Source organism: Lampetra fluviatilis, chromosome 4 (genome assembly GCF_964198595.1).
Source record: "Lampetra fluviatilis chromosome 4, kcLamFluv1.1, whole genome shotgun sequence".
Classification (NCBI taxonomy): Eukaryota; Metazoa; Chordata; class Hyperoartia; order Petromyzontiformes; family Petromyzontidae; genus Lampetra; species Lampetra fluviatilis.
This window is the reverse complement of record NC_136278.1, coordinates 26,533,501-26,552,361: the sequence shown is the minus strand read 5'-3', so window position 1 is coordinate 26,552,361 and position 18,861 is coordinate 26,533,501. Positions and strand designations below refer to the sequence as shown.

The 18,861-nt window shown below is 48.1% G+C and overlaps 1 protein-coding gene across 15 annotated transcripts in view; it reads left to right on the top strand.

The window, feature by feature from the left end:
- Positions 1 to 18,861, top strand: part of LOC144931700 (microtubule-actin cross-linking factor 1-like) — a 244,250-nt gene that overhangs the window by 171,539 nt on the left and 53,850 nt on the right. For 14 of the 15 annotated variants that reach the window (XM_078855898.1, XM_078855897.1, XM_078855893.1 and 11 more), the window contains 16 exons: positions 596 to 829; positions 2,052 to 2,183; positions 2,465 to 3,019; positions 4,053 to 4,229; positions 5,670 to 5,793; positions 6,926 to 7,134; positions 7,775 to 8,095; positions 9,068 to 9,234; positions 9,956 to 10,112; positions 11,479 to 11,608; positions 11,933 to 11,983; positions 13,429 to 13,664; positions 13,926 to 14,055; positions 14,558 to 14,757; positions 15,986 to 16,481; positions 17,298 to 18,553. In XM_078855898.1, coding sequence (XP_078712024.1) covers positions 596 to 829; positions 2,052 to 2,183; positions 2,465 to 3,019; positions 4,053 to 4,229; positions 5,670 to 5,793; positions 6,926 to 7,134; positions 7,775 to 8,095; positions 9,068 to 9,234; positions 9,956 to 10,112; positions 11,479 to 11,608; positions 11,933 to 11,983; positions 13,429 to 13,664; positions 13,926 to 14,055; positions 14,558 to 14,757; positions 15,986 to 16,481; positions 17,298 to 18,553 — 4,575 coding nt within the window. The remainder of the gene's footprint in view (positions 1 to 595; positions 830 to 2,051; positions 2,184 to 2,464; positions 3,020 to 4,052; positions 4,230 to 5,669; positions 5,794 to 6,925; positions 7,135 to 7,774; positions 8,096 to 9,067; positions 9,235 to 9,955; positions 10,113 to 11,478; positions 11,609 to 11,932; positions 11,984 to 13,428; positions 13,665 to 13,925; positions 14,056 to 14,557; positions 14,758 to 15,985; positions 16,482 to 17,297; positions 18,554 to 18,861) is intronic. The other variant, XM_078855888.1, reaches the window with a different exon arrangement.

Sequence of the window (18,861 nt, the reverse complement as noted above, 5' to 3'; positions counted from 1 at the left end):
CTGCCGCATGGAAAATGCACGTTATTGAAGCAGTATGCATTGTCCCTCCGGCATGGCCAATTGTTGACTGTCGTGTCCTGTTCAGTGTTTTTGGCGGTGAATCTTCGGTCGCGTGCTTTGACCTTAAACGTGCATTGAAAAATGTTGACACTCCGACTGATGCTCCTGCTGTTGTGGAGTGACTCATGCAGCCAGCTATGGCTGCAGAGTTTGGTAATACATGTTGTTTACGTCGTTTATTGTGAAAATTCGGTCACAGTTCCTATGATCACTGTTTCATTGCTTTTATGGCTTTATTTTGGTGATTTTCGATAAGTTTTTTGGTTTGGCCATGTTTGTTTGTTGTAGTACAGAGTTAGACTGATGGCCTAAATCTAAGTTGTCTTGTGGTTGTTGTTTGACTTGCATCCCACTGGGATTTTTGCACACAGTGTTGGTGTACGGTGCTTTTTCCGCAATATGTTGCGATCTTTTCTTGGATTTTCTGTTGGCACACAGTCACTTTAAGATGTTTTCTTGTTCATGAATGGCTCACAGGGCTATACCTAATAAATCAAACTTGAAACCCGACGTGCCTCTTTGACCGCACTCGCAGATGCTGCAGAGGGACCTGGCGACCCGCGCCGGCGAGATGGAGGAGATGGTGCGCAGCACGCAGCACTTCCTCGACGAGAACCGCGAGCGGCTCGACCCCGAGTTCGTGGCCGCCGTGGAGAAGAAGCTCGCCGACGCCAAGAGCAAGCTCGGCGAGCTGCAGGCCGAGGCCCAGGCCAAGCAGAGGCAGCTCGATGCCTCCGTGAGCACCGCCATCAAGCAGAAGACCGAGAAGGTAAGGCGCTGCCAACTTCGTCTGCTGCCAATCCGCGGTCGGGTTCGACCATCGTCCCCTTACAGTGACTTGCCTTGCCCCCCCCCCCCAAGCCTACAGTCAAAATTCTGCCTCTTGCGTTGCATAAACAACTCCCCCCCCCTCCCCCCTCCCCTGTCCGCTCGGTGAGTTCTCAACAAGTAAAATCAAATGAGGTTCCAATGGTGTAAATGCTTACCCCGAGCTCTCATACTCTGATGGTGCATTGTCTTTGAGTTGTGCGCCTTTTGGCATCATCTGGTCCAACCCATATGAGACTAGGCTCTAAGGAAAGCTGTCTCGGGTGTGGACCAATCAACTTCAAGGACAGTGCACATTATGAGAGTTATGTCTTTTGTTTGTATTATGACTGCAGGTATTACGGTCTATGCAAACATGACTCCTTGTAAAAAGGTGTCAGTTTTGTTGCCAGATAGAAGGGTAAAAAAACCATTATCAAGTAAAATCAATGTCGCGTACCCGCTGACAAGGCCTCTACAAGCAGAGGTGGGGAACCTACAGGCTCACGAGCCGGACAGGGCCCGTAACTTCGCTTCAGCGGCCCACTGCTTCACTTCGACAATGCCTGCAAACGATATTTATCTGTCACTGCAAGAACCTTAGCTGCTCTAATCGGGCACTGGAGGGGAATATTTTTCACCTGGCAACACCGCGTTTCTCATGATAGCGCCACGCTCGGTCGCTTCTGTTGCTGCAAGGGCCTCTTGCCCTGACAGAAGTGACCAAGGTGTGTGTACGTGTGTAGACCCTCCACCACCACCATAGACATTTCAAAGTCTTCATCGGTGCTCAGTAAGGATGATATTCCCCACCCGTAGCCTCCAGTGTTTATCAACATGTGACCACTGTCACCTGATGTCATCGACTCAAATATGAATGATCAGATCCAACGTAAGACTGGTACCAATATGATTTTTTTAATTCACTATCATCATCCTTTGTTGACGTGTTGATAATGCTTGAATATGTGTTTGGTTTGATGAACGTTAACAAGGCTGTCATGCACTTGACTGCACAATTTTATAAAATGTGGAGAAACGATTTCAACATGTGTACCTGACATGATGCTGCTCTCATACTGATGCAACATTCCTCATTATTAGCCGATTGAATCATGGCGTTACATGTAAAGTCCATTTAAGCTGAACAGTTTGTCGTCGCCTCGTGTTTTCCGTTGCAACAGCTGGCCGCCGCAGAACAGCTGGAAGAAAACAAGGACAAGATCGATCAGCTGCTTGGGTGGCTCTCATCTCTGGAGGAACCCCAGGACGAAGTGGACAGCCGCAGTGCCATTTCGGAGCACGATGCGATGAAGGTGAGAGAGACCAGGCTCTTCACCATATCTCCCTTACTTTGTATTTTCTAATGCAGCTAGCTGCAATGTTCGGTCGCCAAACTAACACCTCCCATTCGCACGGTTGGCTCCGTACAGTGCGAAAGAAGTTCAATGTACGTACATACAAACGTTGTCTTCTGGGTTCGTCGGCCTGCTGTGACATTCCCGGTTTGAATACTTTACTCGTACGGTCGGTGGTAGAACACGGCAACAGGCCGAAGTGGTTTACGCCCTGCCGTGTGCCGTGTGCCCGCGAGCAGGCCTACCACCAGCAGGTGCTGGCACAGCAGCAGGGCTTCCTCATCGCGGCGCAGCAGTCCCAGGCTTTCCTGGACAAGCACGGCGCCTCCCTGCCTCCCGATGAGCGCGAGAAGCTGGAGCGGAACCTGGCCAACCTGCGCGACCGCTTCGAGGCCACGCTGGCGCTCGCCGACGGCAAGTGGCGTCTGGTGCAGGAGATGCAGGACGACGCGGGCAAGTTCGGCGGCGAATGCGACGAGTTCGAGGGCTGGCTCGACCAGGCCGAGGGCGACATGGGGGAGCTGGGACGATCGGCCTCCGACCCCGAGTCGCTGCGGAGCGTGCGGCGGAGGCACGGCAGCTTCTCGGACGACGTGGTGTCGCATAAGGGCGACCTGCGCTACCTCAGCCGCTCGGGCCAGAAGGTGCTGGGCGCGATCAAGGCGTACGAGGAGCTGTGCGCCAAGGTCACCGACGGGCCCTCGGGACCCAGCTTCAACACGGACGCGATCGCCATCACCGTCAAAGACAGGCTTCAGCAGGTCAACGGGCGGTTCGGCACTCTGCGTGCACAGGTATGGATATGTGAGGGTTTGTGTGTGTGTGTTTTTTATAATAATTTTAATGATGCTAATGGTGCCTTGGTGTAAGGGGTAGCAAGCTGGACTTTTAATTTCAGAGGTCGCCGGTTCAATTCCATCTCCCGGTGCAGCAGTTGAACACGATGGGTCCGCCTCAGTCCGTGCAGCAGTATAAATGCATACCCCACAGTTAGTCGTTCGGCAGGCAGGTCGCCATTGCTGGCGGAGGGGACACGGTGTGCACTCGTGGCTATGATAAGTATTGTGGTGGCGGGGGAGGGGGGAGTGCTGCTGCTGCTGCCGTGGGGTAATGGTTGGCGTGATTCGAATTGCAATCCGGATTTGATCTTTTAGCAGCTGAAACAATGGGGCAAGTTTCCTCAATCCTTCGCCTCTGTCCACCAAGCTGCATTTAGTGTACCAGCAGGTCACGTGCAGTGGGGTAAAGTGTGGGCACTCCCCCACCTCTTCCAAGATGTCTGGCCAGCATTGAAGAGTAGGCCAAATACCCTATGTCGAGGCTCACTAGAGGCTCTTTCTGTTGCAGACACTTCCTCCAACGATGGCATTGGCATGTTCTTGCAGGGTCGCACCTTTACCTTATTTGTGATCACGTGTTTCATTTGTCTGGGACTGTTTTTCAGACATTTTCTGAAATGGAATGCTTGGCCAATTCCATTAATGTGTGCTCGGGTAAATTAAAATAAATTGAGTTAACATAACTTATTAATGAAATAAAATGTTAATTCTAGATTTGAAGCTTTCGTGACTGCAAGGATTCATACTCTTAGGTTTTTTCGGTAAAGTCACGTAGGTAAAATAATAATACAAAATAAAATAATAATAAATAAAAAATTACTAAATTAAATCACGACGTTTCGGAGGCAACACAAGTCTCCGTCTTCAGGTGGGACCGTCACAGCTAAATTTACGGTATCAGATAAAATGTTCCATATTTTTTTCTTCAACATTAATTAATCCCATACGCTTCACATGTGTGCTCTGCGTTTACGTGTTTATTCCTTAGTGCGATGACCTTGGGAGCCAGCTGGTGGACAGACAGGAAAAGTACAAGCACTACCAGGAGGCATCGTCAGAGCTGGTGCCCTGGCTGCAGCAGGCTGAGCTCGCGGCCGACAAGCTGAAGTCCGACCCTGTGGCCGCCACCGCCGATGGCCTGCAGAGGCAGCTGGAGGAAGCAAAGGTAAAGCAGTGTGCCACCGTAATGTAGCTCAACACACCACTGCATGCATAGAGGTAGACCGTGAGCACAGGTCAGAGGTCGCAACCGGGTACCTGATACCCGTACCCTACCCGATACCCGGCTACCCGTACCCAGCCGGGTACGGGTACGGGTACCCGTTTGCGACCCCGGTGCGGCCGGGTACGGGTAGGCCGTGAGTCACTGGTGAGTAACTGTTTGTCACTCATTTCCCAACGTCTTGTCTCTTCTCACAATTCAAGTTCCTAGAATCAACCCACCCGCGCCTGCAACATGGCTTCATCCTAGAGGTCGCAATCAGGTACCCGATACCCGTACCCTACCCGTACCCGGCCGGGTACGGGTAGGGTACGGGTACAGCCGGGTACGGGTATGGGTACCCATTTGCGACCCTGGTGCGGCCGGGTATGGGTACGGGTAAGGAATCAAAACCCGTTTGCGACCTCTGGCCCAGGTGATTTAGTCGATACTGCCTGGGGTGGCAAATGCAACCAGTATCCACCATGGGCAGTGCACACCATTGACAGTTAGCTTAGTATAAATGGGCCAACACGGTGGCGAGATGATAACTACTTTTCCTGGTGTACAGGAGGTCGTGGGTTCGGTCTCGACCCTGACGCTTGTATATTTGGAGTTTGCATGTTCTCCCCAAGGTCGTGTGGATTTTTCTCCGGGTCCTCCGGTTTTTCCCTCCACAGTTAGAAACATGCGTTTAGAGTATTTAGCTGCAATGAATGTACACATGATAAGCCACTTCGTTGAGCTATCATTTGTGGCCAGGTCACTTCTGAAAAAGAGCTATATCTCAGTGAAACTTAGTTGGTAAAATAATGTTTTTTTTAAAGAAATATATTTCTACGCTATCTGTTTAATAAACACACTTCCTGTGTACGTTCATATTCCATAGATGTTTCATATCACGTTCAGTGTTCCTTTCTCGAAAACTATATTTTTTTCAGTACTTCCTATGGTACCCTTTATAAAACACTTTTCCCCATATGAAGCGACAACGGTGACCTTACTATGAAAACGAATTTCTGATCTCACGATGAAATGGTCAATCTTACCGATAAGCCATTTTTGGGTCCAAGGCTCATGAAGACCTAGGTCAGGATTTAAGAACAGGCATTAACTCTATAACGGTAAAACTCACATGGCCTGACAGCACCGTTCTTTATAAAATCTTAACACTTATACTATATTTATGTTTCTTGTATTTTGGACAGTTAAAGCTTAGTATAACGTTTATATATATATGTGGTGTTATATTCACGTGAATTGTGAGATTACCAGTTGGGCTTACATTTTCACCAAAATTTTGCCCTGAAATCAAATTACATTGCAAATTGAAATCTCAACAGTGGGCGTGCGCATTTTCTCTGAAACTGAGATGATTGTAATTTATTTATTTTTTAACTTCAGAAACTGAAGGAAGATGTGACGGCTCACAAGACCGCCATGCAGAGATTCACTCGAGCAACGGAGGCACTTCTCGCGACCACTGGCGAGCCGCTCACAAACCAGCAGGAAATTCAAAACACACTGGGTGAGTTGCACGCGTGAAATATGAATTGTATGTTGAGAGTTTCACCTGCGTATACAAGTTTTCAAGTTTCGTTTATTTGGTATAGCCCTTCGAGCCATGCGGCTCTTGAGTCAGGTGCAACCGCAACAAGCAAAATATGAACAGAGGACATCTTAAAGTGACGACGCGCAACAGAAACATCCTGGATAAACCAGCAAATTTTCCAGAAAATAAACCACCGTGTTACAACGCTGTGTGCAAAATTCCCAGTGTGATGCAAGTAATAGCAATAACATCATAACAATACCATCATACAATACCATACATCATACAATACCATACATACTATACATCATACAATACCATCATAACAATACCATACATCATACAATACCATACATACTATACATCATAACAATACCATCATACAATACCATACATCATACAATACCATACATACTATACATCATACAATACCATCATAACAATACCATCATAACAATACCACATGCGTAATAACAATACCATCCATGTGCAGCCCTTTTGTGAATCCAATGCTCGATGGGGGCATCAGCACACCGTGCGGTTTGTGAGTGGTTATTTGATCATACTTCACCATGCTGGTCAGTGCGGGTTGGTGAAGGTGGGCTGCTTAGACATGGGGATGTAGAAGTACAGCACCGCAACGGATTTAGTTTTCTGACCACAACCTGCAGGAAAAACACCCCGTAAAATATAGTTTTGCCAAGTGGAAGCGCATTTTTCCACGTATTTAAAAATGTTTCTGTTCACTCCCGGGTGCCGCCCAGATGGATGCAGCAGGTATATCACAGTGGACGTGAAACATCTCGTGACTTTGCACATATATAAGAAGAGTAGGCCTTGTGTGCCGGTTTCGCTATCTCAAAATTTCCAAATGAGAAAATGACTCACAAATTACCTAATTGGGTAAAGCCACATAGCAAAACATACTGGGAAACAAGTACAGACTGCAATTGTCTATGAAATATATAGTGCCTTTGTTATAGCCGTGCGCTATAAGAATTGCGCAACACCCACTGGACTAATGATTGGATTCGGTGTCTCGCTGAATCGGTACGTCGAGACCGCTTGGCTTGACTGGGGACGCTTTGTCGCGTAATCACCTTGGCAGACGACGCGACGAGGAGGTACGAGGAGCTGTCGCGCTCGTCAGCCGAGCACGGGGAGCGCCTGGAGGCGGCCCTGGAGCAGTCGGTGAGCCTGCAGGACGGCCTGGAGAAGATGCTTCAGTGGCTCGAGGAGGCCGAGAGGCAGGTGGAGGAAGAGGCCAGCGGCCCCGTCACATCCCACTCCGTGCGGCAGATGATGACCGACAATGAGGTAAGGACCCAGTTAAATGCCATGGTAAACCAAAAGGTACATCTTCTTGGTTCTTTCGGTAAAGTCACGTAGAAAACGTCGTGAAAATTATTTTTGTTATGTTTTATTTTTGTTATTTTATTATTTCCATTCTACGTGACTTTACCGAAAGAACCAAGAAGACGAATCCCTGCAGTCACGAAAGCTTTAAATCGAAATTTAACCAAAGGTTTTTAAATGGGATTTAAATAGTGGAAGGGACTTAAGTTGAGCCACTCCCTGCACACAGGGATTGGCTGAAGTGCCCCGTGGTTATTGATTGATTTCAACGGCGAGCAAAAATTTAGCTTCCCGCAGTAAAAGGTAAACAAGAGCTGGCGCACTCGATGGCAGCAGTGTAAATATCAACTTCCAGGTTGTTAATGTTAATAACCTCTGGGATTTGTATGGGACCCGCAATGCAAAATGTTAAATCTGCAGGTGAATTTGTAGCGTCGAAGGCCACCCTAATTTTGGGCATGAATGAGTTATAATTCCGACAAACAGAGCCAAGGTCAGCAGAACCAAACAATATTCACCGTTGTTATCATCGCTAGTGAGTTGATATCACCGTGGCCGCTCATTACCACTACCGCCCTGTCCCTCTCTCTCGCTGTCTCAGTCACTGCAAGAGGAGCTGAAGCGCAAGCGTGGCCGCATGGCGTCCATGCGCGAGAAAATCGAGGGCCTGCTCGCCACGGCCGACCCCGTGACCGCCGCCGACCTGAAGGAGAAGCTGCGGCGCCTGGAGGAGAGATTTGAGACGCTGGACGGCCGGTGCCAGGACAAGGACGCCAACCTGGGCGGTCTGGCGAAGAAGATGGAGGTGGTGGAGAGAGCCACCGAACGGATGGGCTCCCTCATGGCTCCGGGAGAGAAGGGCTTCAACATGGTGGATGGAGGGGGAGGCATGGATTTCTCCGAAATGAGCCGGGATGTGAAGGTACTCATCTTCTTAGTTCTTTCGGTAAAGTCGTCACGTAGAAGGGAAATAATAAAATAATTAAAATAAAACATAATAAAATAATTCTCACGACGTTTCGGCCAAAACGCAAGTAGCCGTCCTCAGGTGAAGAACAGGTCTGTCGGAAAGACAGCATCTGAATGAACACCACCAGGCTTGGCAGCCTATATTTAAGCTGGGTTGGAGGGGGAAGAGCGCCTTGACAAAATAATTTGCATATCAAGAGGAATTTAGCATATTTATGGGAAATGCAGATATGGGATTAGTCACTACTTGTGGAGATGAATCCCTGCAGTCACGAAAGCTTTAAATCGAAATGTGAAGGTAAGTTATGACGGAACGTTTTTGTGTTTAGTTCACATGTTTAGGCAAATGCATGGCATTGCAAGTTTAGATATTTAAAGTTGTTATGAATATCAAAAGAGTTATTTTCAATATGTCCAAGAATATGGATGTTAAATAATGTTACTTAAAGTCACATAGGTATAAAATAAAATAAATCACGTATGTGACTTTGCCGAAAGAAGCAAAGAGTATGGATTCCTGCAGTCACGAAAGCTTCAAATCAAGAATGTTACATAAATTACCAAGGATGTTAATTAGCATTTTTATGGCAGTTCTAGGGTTCAGCTCCCTGCAGGTAAGACTACTTCCTGGAAAAATGGTAATTTCAAGGCACGTACATACATACATATGCATACATACAGGTAAAGCCCACGCCAAAAATACCAACACACCAAAGTTATATTACTGCCTTTGGAGTTCCTGAAGAAGCCCGCAGCATGTGGAGCAAAACGTCGGACATCGTCCCGGACAACATGCGGTCCGACCCGAAAAACTCATCGGAGAGCTACTCATTAAGTTCAGCTATTTCCCATTAGCAAAAAGCTTAATTAATTATCATTTGTTTCCACCAAGTGACGACTCGCAATGCTTCGCGTTGCATTTCAGTGGCGAAGCTCGGAGCTGTCGGCAGAATCCGAGAAGATGGAGGAGCTGCAGAAGCTGGCGAAGGAGCTCGCGGAGATGGAACCGTCAGCCGCGAGGGACCAGATGCTGGAGAAGATTAACGGCATCCTTGCAGAGTGGCACCAGCTCCAGGAAGAAATCCGGGAGAGGTGGGGCTTCCCTTCTCAGAGCGTGTGCACGTTGCATTGTGGGAAGCAAGCATGGGCCAACTCTGCACGCAGGACCTAAATGTGTTCGCACTATTAATTTACTGGCATTCGTAATAATAGCCCATGGTTTGTCGGTCCAGGTTGTCCGTTGTTTTACCATACTTTACCAAGCTGGGGGGGGGGGGTGGGGCAGAACTATATGTGTGTATGTTGAACTTCTTTTGCACCGTACATAGCTAACCGTGCTAATTTGAGGTGCGGGGGAAGGACAGCAAACTAATCACAAAGAGCAGTTCTCAAGAAAGTATTTTTCAATATAGATTTAAAAGTGCATAGCTCCAGTGGCTTCGTAATATCAGAAGGAAGCGCATTCCAGATGGCTGCAGAAGTGCTTCTGAAGCAATGTAAAGGACAAAGACAGGCTGGGAAAAACAGGAAGAGATCGACAAAAGGAAGGGAAATGATGTGAGAAGAGAGACGAGCAGTTGGGTGCACAATGGAGTGAAAGGGTCGGGCTGAAAATAAGTCAATGCATGGAGACTAAATCTTCCTTCAAACCCGAACCCTGCGAATTTACCGAGCGCTGCGATGTAACCCGACGCTGTGCAAGAGTGGATAACCTCCTGCATCGGATTCAACCACTGGACGTCGCTTCTCGTGTGGCCGTGGCTTTTTGCGCATCCTCACCGTCGCGGCGTGACGCGCGCGTGTCGACACGCAGGGAGGCGACGGTGGCGTCGTTCCAGCTGCAGCTGGACGAGTTCCGTGTCCTGGTGGAATCTCTGCGCCAGTGGCTCACGGAAACGGAGGGCAGGGTGCCGTCGGACGCGTCCACCGGCGCGGCGGGGAGCCTTCAGGATCATGTGCAGCTCGTTCAGGTGCCTGTATTTTAAGCGTTTTTTTTTTTACGTATTAAGATTGAGATCTCCCCGCGTCATCTGGGATCCGTGGAGGTCGAGTATGATGATCGTCCGTGGACAGCATATGATGGTCAGGGTTTGTGGATACGTTGGTGGCTGATAAGGGCAATCCTGGAACCACATATCTTTTTCGATTTAAAGGTTTCGTGACTGCAGGGATTCATCTTCTTGGTTCTTTAGGTAAAGTCACGTAGAAGGGAAATAATAAAATAATACAAATAAAACAATAAAATAATTCTCACGACGTTTTGGTCACAACGCAAGCAACCTGTTCTTCACCTGAGGACGGCTGCTTGCGTTGTGGCCGAAACGTCGTGAGAATTATTTTATTGTTTTATTTTTATTATTGTATTATTTCCCTTCTACGTGACTTTGCCGAAAGAACCAAGAAGATGAACCACATATCTGTTGAAACGGTGGTGCGAGTTTCTAAATTCCCCACCCAGCCTCTGCCTCTGTCCATCCAAGAGTATAAATAGGTAAACCACAGTTATTAAATCGGCAGGTGATGTGTGGGTATTATTCCCACCTCTTTGGAAGTGTCTGGCCAGCTGGAAGAGTTGGCCAAAAATAACCCTGCGGCCATCTCTCTAGAGCTCCCTCTGGTGGAGGCGCTTCCACCAGCAGTGACGTGAGCAAGCATTTGCAGTTGCTCTTTGATTATAAAGTGGTTGATAAACGTTCAGATACAGATTAGGTTGCCCGGTTGGCACAGAAGTCAGAGCACTTACCCAGCACTGCTGAGATCCTGATCATATAAGCAGCCGTAATTAAACTGGGTTCTGAAGTGGAGCGGGTCGATGGTCTCAACCCCACTCACCAATGAATCTACACCAAAAAATGCCATTACATTATTTTTTTTTACTATTTTGATAACATTGGCCCACACCAGAAACGCACACTTTTAAAAATCTCTGTCTCGCCGGTGCTATAGAATTAAGGCGGCCAAAAGGCGAGAGCGGTCCAAGGAGGATGCAAACGCCTTACCATTAATAGCTCGGGTTATGGAGTTGTACCTATGAAGTGTTAAGATGTTCAAACACCAAATAGATACCTTTTTCCAAAGCATCAAGTCTGCAGAAAGGATAAAACCTATTTTTGATACTGGAAAAAGGTCCCATAGATATATCATTGAAGAATCAATCACAATTATGCGTGGTTTTTGCAGACTTGATGCCTCGTAATAGGTGTCTATTTGGTGTTTGTCCATCTTCACACCTGCATTTACACCAGAAAGGGTAAAGCCTCCCATCTCCTTTGCAAAACTATTCTTTGGCCTATCGACTAATTCTTGCCAATGTCACGCGCATCTTGACTTCCACAGAGTCTCCTTGTGGAGTGGGAGGCTAAAGGCCCAAACGTGGATGACGTCAAAAAGCAGGCCGAAGAACTGGAGAAGCTTCTTGCAACAATGGTATCCGCTGATGCGGTAACAGAGAGCCAGGTCAAATCAGGTGCGTGCGGATGGTCATCGGTTACACTTGCCAACATGAGGCTGCTGCAGAGCTTTGCCGATCAAATGACCCGTGCTTTTGCAATGCCATGGCCAGAGATAGACAGACCTGCCCTTGCTGTGTGCACGTTGTGACATTTCCTATGCCGTCAAGTGCCCGCAATGTGTGTCGTCTGATGTTCACGTCTGTAGTTATTGAGCTGCAGTTCACAGACACCAGCTGCTTTGAGTGTGCACTCTGTGTTTGGTTTGCATTGGCTGTTTGATCACTTTTAAGTTGCGTACTTGCCATTATTTCTTTTCTTTTGTGTTCCTGTTACCATAGGTTCTATACCAAGTTCCTCACCTAGTGTAAATGGTCACTCCACCAGTAAAGGTGAGATTAATGCATGTGAACTGTCTGCTGATGTTGTTTTTTCAGCACTTTCAGAGATGCAAAGTTTACTCATGAGTAAGATTTTTTTTCATAGCAGACGTCATATGCAAAGCATGATGTTTGGAACTCTTGTCTTCGTGGCACATCAACGTTGTTTTGTTGCTGTATTTATATTCATTGTCGACTTATGTTTTATCTATTTTGAGTAATTAATTCATTTTGTTAAACCCAAAAAATTGCAATGGAAGTTAATGCAGCTAAGTTTCCAGATATACAAGTATTATGATGTACTTGCATAATAATTATCTTAATTCGTACCTCTATCACGGTGACATAGTTAATGTCTCTTGCATTACATAAATACATGACCCTCTAACCAGTCCTTCAGCGTAACTGAATTTCACAGCACACCAGTCACATGTTTTACCGCTATAATTAATTGATTGATGAATAGCCTGTCACATATATGTACAGTAAATGGCAGAGGTGTGGACTCGAGTCATGTGACTTGGACTCGAGTCAGACTCGAGTCATGAATTTGATGACTTGCGACTCGACTTGGACTTGCATAACAATGACTTTGTCCCACCTATGAGATGTGGACTCGAGTCATGTGACTTGGATTCGAGTCAGACTCGAGTCATGAATTTGATGACTTGCGACTCGACTTGGACTTGCATAACAATGACTTTGTCCCACCTATGGTAAATGGTGTTTCTTCCTTAATATGATAAAAAATGTATTTATTTTGGAGTTGGGCCAAATAGAGCAGCTACTGTGCACATCTGCGTGTGTGTCTTTGTGTGCTCGTGGTGAGGGGAGAGCGGTGGCAGAGTGATTAGCGCACTGCACGCCGAACCCGGCGACCTGAGTTCGATTCTGACCAACGGCCACCAACATCAGTGACGGCGATTGTCTGAACCAGTCCTGGGCCTCTCCTAGGTCAACTCAGCCTCAAATGAGTACCTGGTGCGATGTGTAAACATCACCACTAGGCAGACAAAGGTGGCCGGGCATAATGATGTGGCCACCCATGCCCTCGTGTGCCTTCCCGGCCTTCACATAGGTGCTTGTCAACAGCACTTGACCCAACAGTCTGTTAAGGCTATGGAAGGGATCTTTGTCTTGTGCGTGGGTCTGTGCGTGTGTACACGTGCGACGTGCACCCATGTACTCGTGCGTTAGGGTTAAGTCGTCTTGTGTGGTTGCACATAATACAGGTTTTCTGGGTTAGATCGTGTAAATATAAATATATTTACGCAATCTAACCGAAAAATATATAAATATATTTATGCGATCTAACCCAAAAAACCTGGTTTGTGGATGTACTACTTGTGTGGGCACATAACTGTGCACAAGCTTCTGTGTGCTTCCACATCCCCGTACGTGTAAGAATGCACATTTTTTCTGTGTGTAAATCCGTGCCCGCGCGTGCGCACGTACAGAGCTGGCCACGATTCAGAGCGACGTGTCGGACGTGAGCGGGCGCTACGACGAGCTGGGCCACGCCCTGAGGGACAGGGAGCGAGCGGCCGCGTCGGCGCTGGAGAGGGTAGAGCAGGTGCGCGGCGATGCCGACTCCCTCATGGGCTGGCTGGCAGGCAAGCTGCAGGACGTGTCCGGGTGGAGCGGCGCTCCCTCCGAGGGCAGCGCCATCAAATCTGAGGCCGAGCGCAACAAGGTGAGGGGCCCCACCGGGTTCCGTGTAGCAACACAAATTGCCCCAGTACTGCGTGAAGGTTTTTCGCGGTTGTGCTGTAATCTAGCACCTTGGCAGGCCAGGGTTGGTGGGTTGCCTACATTTATGGATCTCCCAAAACGTACTGGCCGAGGAGATTTCCAAGAGATGGCAATACGAACCTAATGACATTTATTGTAGCGTTCTTCTTAATGAGATGCGCTGAAGGTTTAAACGTGTCCCTGCAATGCAATTTCTTTTCAGCTGCTACTCTCTGAGATTGAAAACAACTTGCCCAAAGTGCAGGCTCTCAGACAGCAGCTACGGGAGCTCTTGGAGAAAAACCCAGACTCTCCCGAAGCGGACAAGTGGAGGAGCATGCTGAAGGAACTTGGTCAGTGACCAATGCATTTTACTTTTCACATAACTGCCCCTATGTGATGTATTATCCTCTTTTGATTTCCATTCTACAAACCGAGCCACGCTAGGGTCTTTGCCGAGCCAGCCCGGCACAACTCACGAGGCGCAGGATTTTTTATTTTTCCACTGCAGGACTCGAATCGTGACAACGCTGGTGTCACTACCTTCCAAGTGCACTCTGACTGCTGATGCAACATGTAACGAAAATTATTAATCCCCCCCCGCCAATGCTGGCCGTGATTGGCTGAGAGCCAGATTGAGATGTATTTTGAGGCCAGAGTTCCACGGTTTGGTTCTGGCTCGGCTCGGCAAATGGTCAGTGGAAAAGCACCTATACTGGCGTGGCTTGGATATGCCAGTGATAAAAGGGAAGGGGAGGGGAGGTGGGGGTGGTATTTAGTCGCTGTCAATGCATTGGGTCGCCACCCAGTTCGTGCTGCGCTAATGTTGCTGTATGCGTTGGCGTCGCCTCCCAGATGATCAGTGGGCGGCGGTTCACCAGTCGGCGAGCGAGCGGCAGCAGCAGCTGGAGGAGTCGTGCGGCCTCCTGGAGACGTTCCGCTCGCTCGAGTCCCAGCTGAGCCAGTGGCTGATGGAGAAGCAGCTCATGATGAGCGTCCTGGGTCCCCTCTCCATCGATCCCAATATGCTGGCCAACCAGAAACAGCAGGTCCAGGTGAGGGTGTATTCACTTCAAATTGTGGGCACTCTTGACTTAAAGCCTTCGTGACTGCAGGGATTCGTATTCTTTGGGTCTTTCAGTAAAGCCGCGTAGATGGGAAAAATATAATAAAATGAAATAATGAAAATAATAACAATAATACGAGCTGCTCTCACCTGATGACGATTGATTGTGTTGTGATCTTAACTTCGTGATATTGTTCTTATTTTTATTATTTTACTCTTTGGTTCTTTCAGTAAAGTCACGGAGAAAGAGGTTAAATTAAATAATAGAATACGACATTTCGATTGCAACACAAGCAATCGTCATCAAGAGTAATTCCTGCAGTCACGAAAGCTTTGAACCTAGTTTTATTATTTTATTTTATTTTTTCCATCTACGTGGCTTCGCCGAAAGACCCAAAGAGTATTGTGGGGGCACTGGTTTATTTTTCTATTTTTATTATAGTAATATTTATTTATTTATCTATTTGACCCCATGTTTCCTTGTTATCCTTCATTATTCTTGTCCGTTATTGGTCTCCAAACTCTTTTAATTCATCTTCGATTCTCTGCTTATTTGATCTTCTTTCGGTTTCCACTGCATAGTTACATTTGTCCATCTCTCATTAGTCGTTCTCAATCTGGCCCCATCCCTTTTGTTATTTTCTTCAACAGTATCGGGACCCCTGTTTTTTTCCTCATTTCTTCATCCCTCAAACCTGTCTCTTCAAACGCACTCTAAAAATACCCCCCTTTTCATAGATCTTTGGCAAGCGTTTTGCTTTGTCACAAATTTCTGAGCTAATAATAATGTATGCGATCCTTAAACTAAAGTAGCAGGAATGTAATACTCAACCTTGTGATGTGTTTCACACGTGAATATGTATAACCCTTTCCCATTCGGAGATGTCTACAAGTTGCAGGGTGGGTCCCATTAACCTCTGAATCTCAGAACATGCAAGTGGCTCAGTTAATTTTACTTAGAGAGGCATGGCGCCGTTGTTTTAAAGACATTGTACTCACCCCCGAGAACTGTAGCGACACGACCGCTCTATGTGGTAGCTGGCGCCAAACTGTGCCACACGACCTCCCGCATGGCCTTGTGGGAGTCTTGGTAGCGATAACGTTATTTTATCTTAGTTTTTCTTCCGGTTTCGTTTTGATGGTGTCCGTCGTCGGAATGTGGAATAGGGTTAACACTCGCAAAAAATATTTCAATGCCCGCCACCGCCGTTTCACAGTTCATGCTCAAAGAGTTCGAGGCACGGCGGCCACAGTACGACCAACTCAACCAAGCGGCGCAAGGCATTCTGGGCAAAGGGGGCGAGAACCGCGAAGCGAACGAGCGCGTCGCGGAGCAGCACGCGGCCGTCAACGACACCTGGGGCGACATCACGGGTCAACTGTCGAGCCGCTCGGACCGCATCGACAAGGCCCTGGAGACGAGCGCGACGTACGCCGACGCGCTGCGGGAGCTCTCCGACAAAGTCTCGGACCTGGGCGCAAAGCTGAGCAAGCAGGGGCCGCTGAGCACCCAGCCCGAGGTGGTGAAGCGGCAGCTGGAGGAGGCGGGGGAGATCGCCGGGGAGATTGAGCTGCAGAAGGACCAGCTGGAGGAGGCCGAGTACCTGTGCCAGGAGCTCTCGGACCTGGTCCAGGAGCCGTACCTCCAGACGGAGATCCGGAGGAGGCTCGGTAGTGTCATGGTACCTTTCAAAGAGCTGGAGGAAAGAGCAGGTGAGGTTTTTTTAGTCGATGCTATCCAAATGCACCTTAACTTTTTTATTTGATTTGTCACGATTGCCGATTACAGTCCCCAGTGGTTCAAAATGCCAAGTGGCCAGCCACACAAACAGCACTGTTGATGTTGCAATAGGTGAGACTAAGTACATTTCTTGAACTGAGCAAGGTTATAGGAATTTTGGAAAAGAGACTCTGGGAGGGAATCTCATTGTTCCTGCTACACTTATTTCTTAGGATATGGTACTACAACAATACTGTCAATTATTTACTCAGGAAAACCGCATTGTGTCTAAAGACTCCTATCGGGAGGTTCGACATTGATGTTTGGTCAGTGTCATTGTTGAGTATTTGACTTCATGTCGGATGAAATGGGAGTACCATGAAAAAACCCACCAGCACTGTCACCTCCTGGCTATTTTGCAGCCACAACAATGGATTCTTGAATATATCTGTATGAAGCTTGTGTCACCTCGTATCTGTGTGTTTTCTCTAGGTACTGTGGTTTTCCTTCTTGCATGTTAAGAATTAGCCTAACCTACATCCTAATGCAGAACCCTCTTAAAAAAGAGAGAGTCATGAGACTCTGAGGCTTTCCGGGGTAAACAACGAGCATTAGTATTATAATACCATATTCAGAATATATTCATATGGATGTTTAAAGTTTTTATTTCAATACCATACGGTCACAATCATTACATCGCAGGAACACGAGAGATGGCAGCAGTTTGGGTAGGCCTTCATCCAGCAGTGGATTGACCATGGCTGACAATGACGATGATGTTAATGGTATCCTTGGCACTATTTTTACAGGCGACCGGATGAATCAGCTGCAGACGGCGTTGGCCAGCTCCCAGCAGTTCCAGCAGATGTTCGACGAGCTTCGTGGCTGGCTGGATGAGCAACGTGGGGAGCAGGCCACCATGCCCCCGATATCAGCCAAGATAGATCAGCTGCAGGCCCAGCTACAACAACAAAGTGACTTTCTGAAGTCCCTGAACCAGCACGCCGGCACCTACCATGTAGTCGTGGCAGAGGGGGAGGCTCTGCTTCAGGCCACTCAGCCCGGGGCGGAGAAGACTGCCCTGCAGACGCAGCTTGCATCCCTGAAGGAGCATTGGGAGGACCTCATGAAGCAAGCGGGAGATCGGCACCACAGGCTGCAGGATGCCCTGAAGAAGGCACAGCATTACAAGCAGCTGGCGGATGAGCTAAGACCGTGGGTTGAGGACAGCGAGGGAAAACTGACAGCCATTGACAAGGTGAGCATTGATCAGACGGAAGTCGACAGGCAGTTGGCAGGTGGGAAGGCCATGAGGCAAGACGTGCAGAGGCGCCACAGCATGCTGGAGGCGCTGAACACGGCAGCCGACAACTTCATTGACTCCTGCCAAGTAGACGAGGAAATGATCCGGGATGAGAAGGCCGAGCTCAACCAAAGGATGGACAACTTGACGGAGAACGTCTTGCTTCGGGTCGAGGGCTTGGAGGAGATGGCGCAGAGGCTCAAAGAGTTCCACGACTCGCAGAAAGACATCCAGAAGAAGCTTGATGACGCCGGCCAGCAGATTAGTTCGCACGACGCCATGGGAAACCAGGCTTTCAACAACAAGCAGCTCGAGAAGATGAAGGCATACCACGAGGGCATGGAAGCGCTGGCCCCACAGGTGGACTACATGCACAACTTTGCCCTTGGCCTCGTGGCCGATGCCTCCGAGGGCAGCGACACGTCTTCGGTCGTGCAGCTCGCCGAGGAGACGCGCAGCTCGTTCGACAGCGCCCTGGCCGGCATCACCGAGCGCTGCAGCGTCTTGGACGGTCGGCTGCAGGGCGTGAACCGCTTCCAGGGCCACGTGAGGGAGCTCTTCACGTCGCTGACGGACCTGGACGATGAGCTCGACACGATGGGGCCAACAGCTCGCGATGTAGACACGCTGCAGTGCCAGTTGGAAGACCTTGGCAGCATCCAGGAAAAGCTACAGAACCTCCGCGATGAAATCAGGAAAGCCGGCGAAGGATGCACTAAGATGCAGGAGAATGAATCCGGGATGGATCTGCAGGGGGTCAAGGTAAGAATGTAAAAGTTAACTTTGCAGTATACATTTGGCACATTTTATTGTGGAATGTGTCGACACGGTCAATGTATTGGGTTTATTTTATAAATTATCAAGCGGTGTGGTATCTTATTTTTTTTGCAAGTCGTGTCATTTTGTCATTCTAAATCAATCTGCAAAATAAAATAAAAATATATCCCTAAATTGTGGCCATCGTTAGTCTTACAATAATTGTCTTATTTACACGCTTGGCCATGTCTCCAATATTAATCCAATCACACTTATTGGCATCATGTCACGAGATTAAGAAATGTCAATTCGGA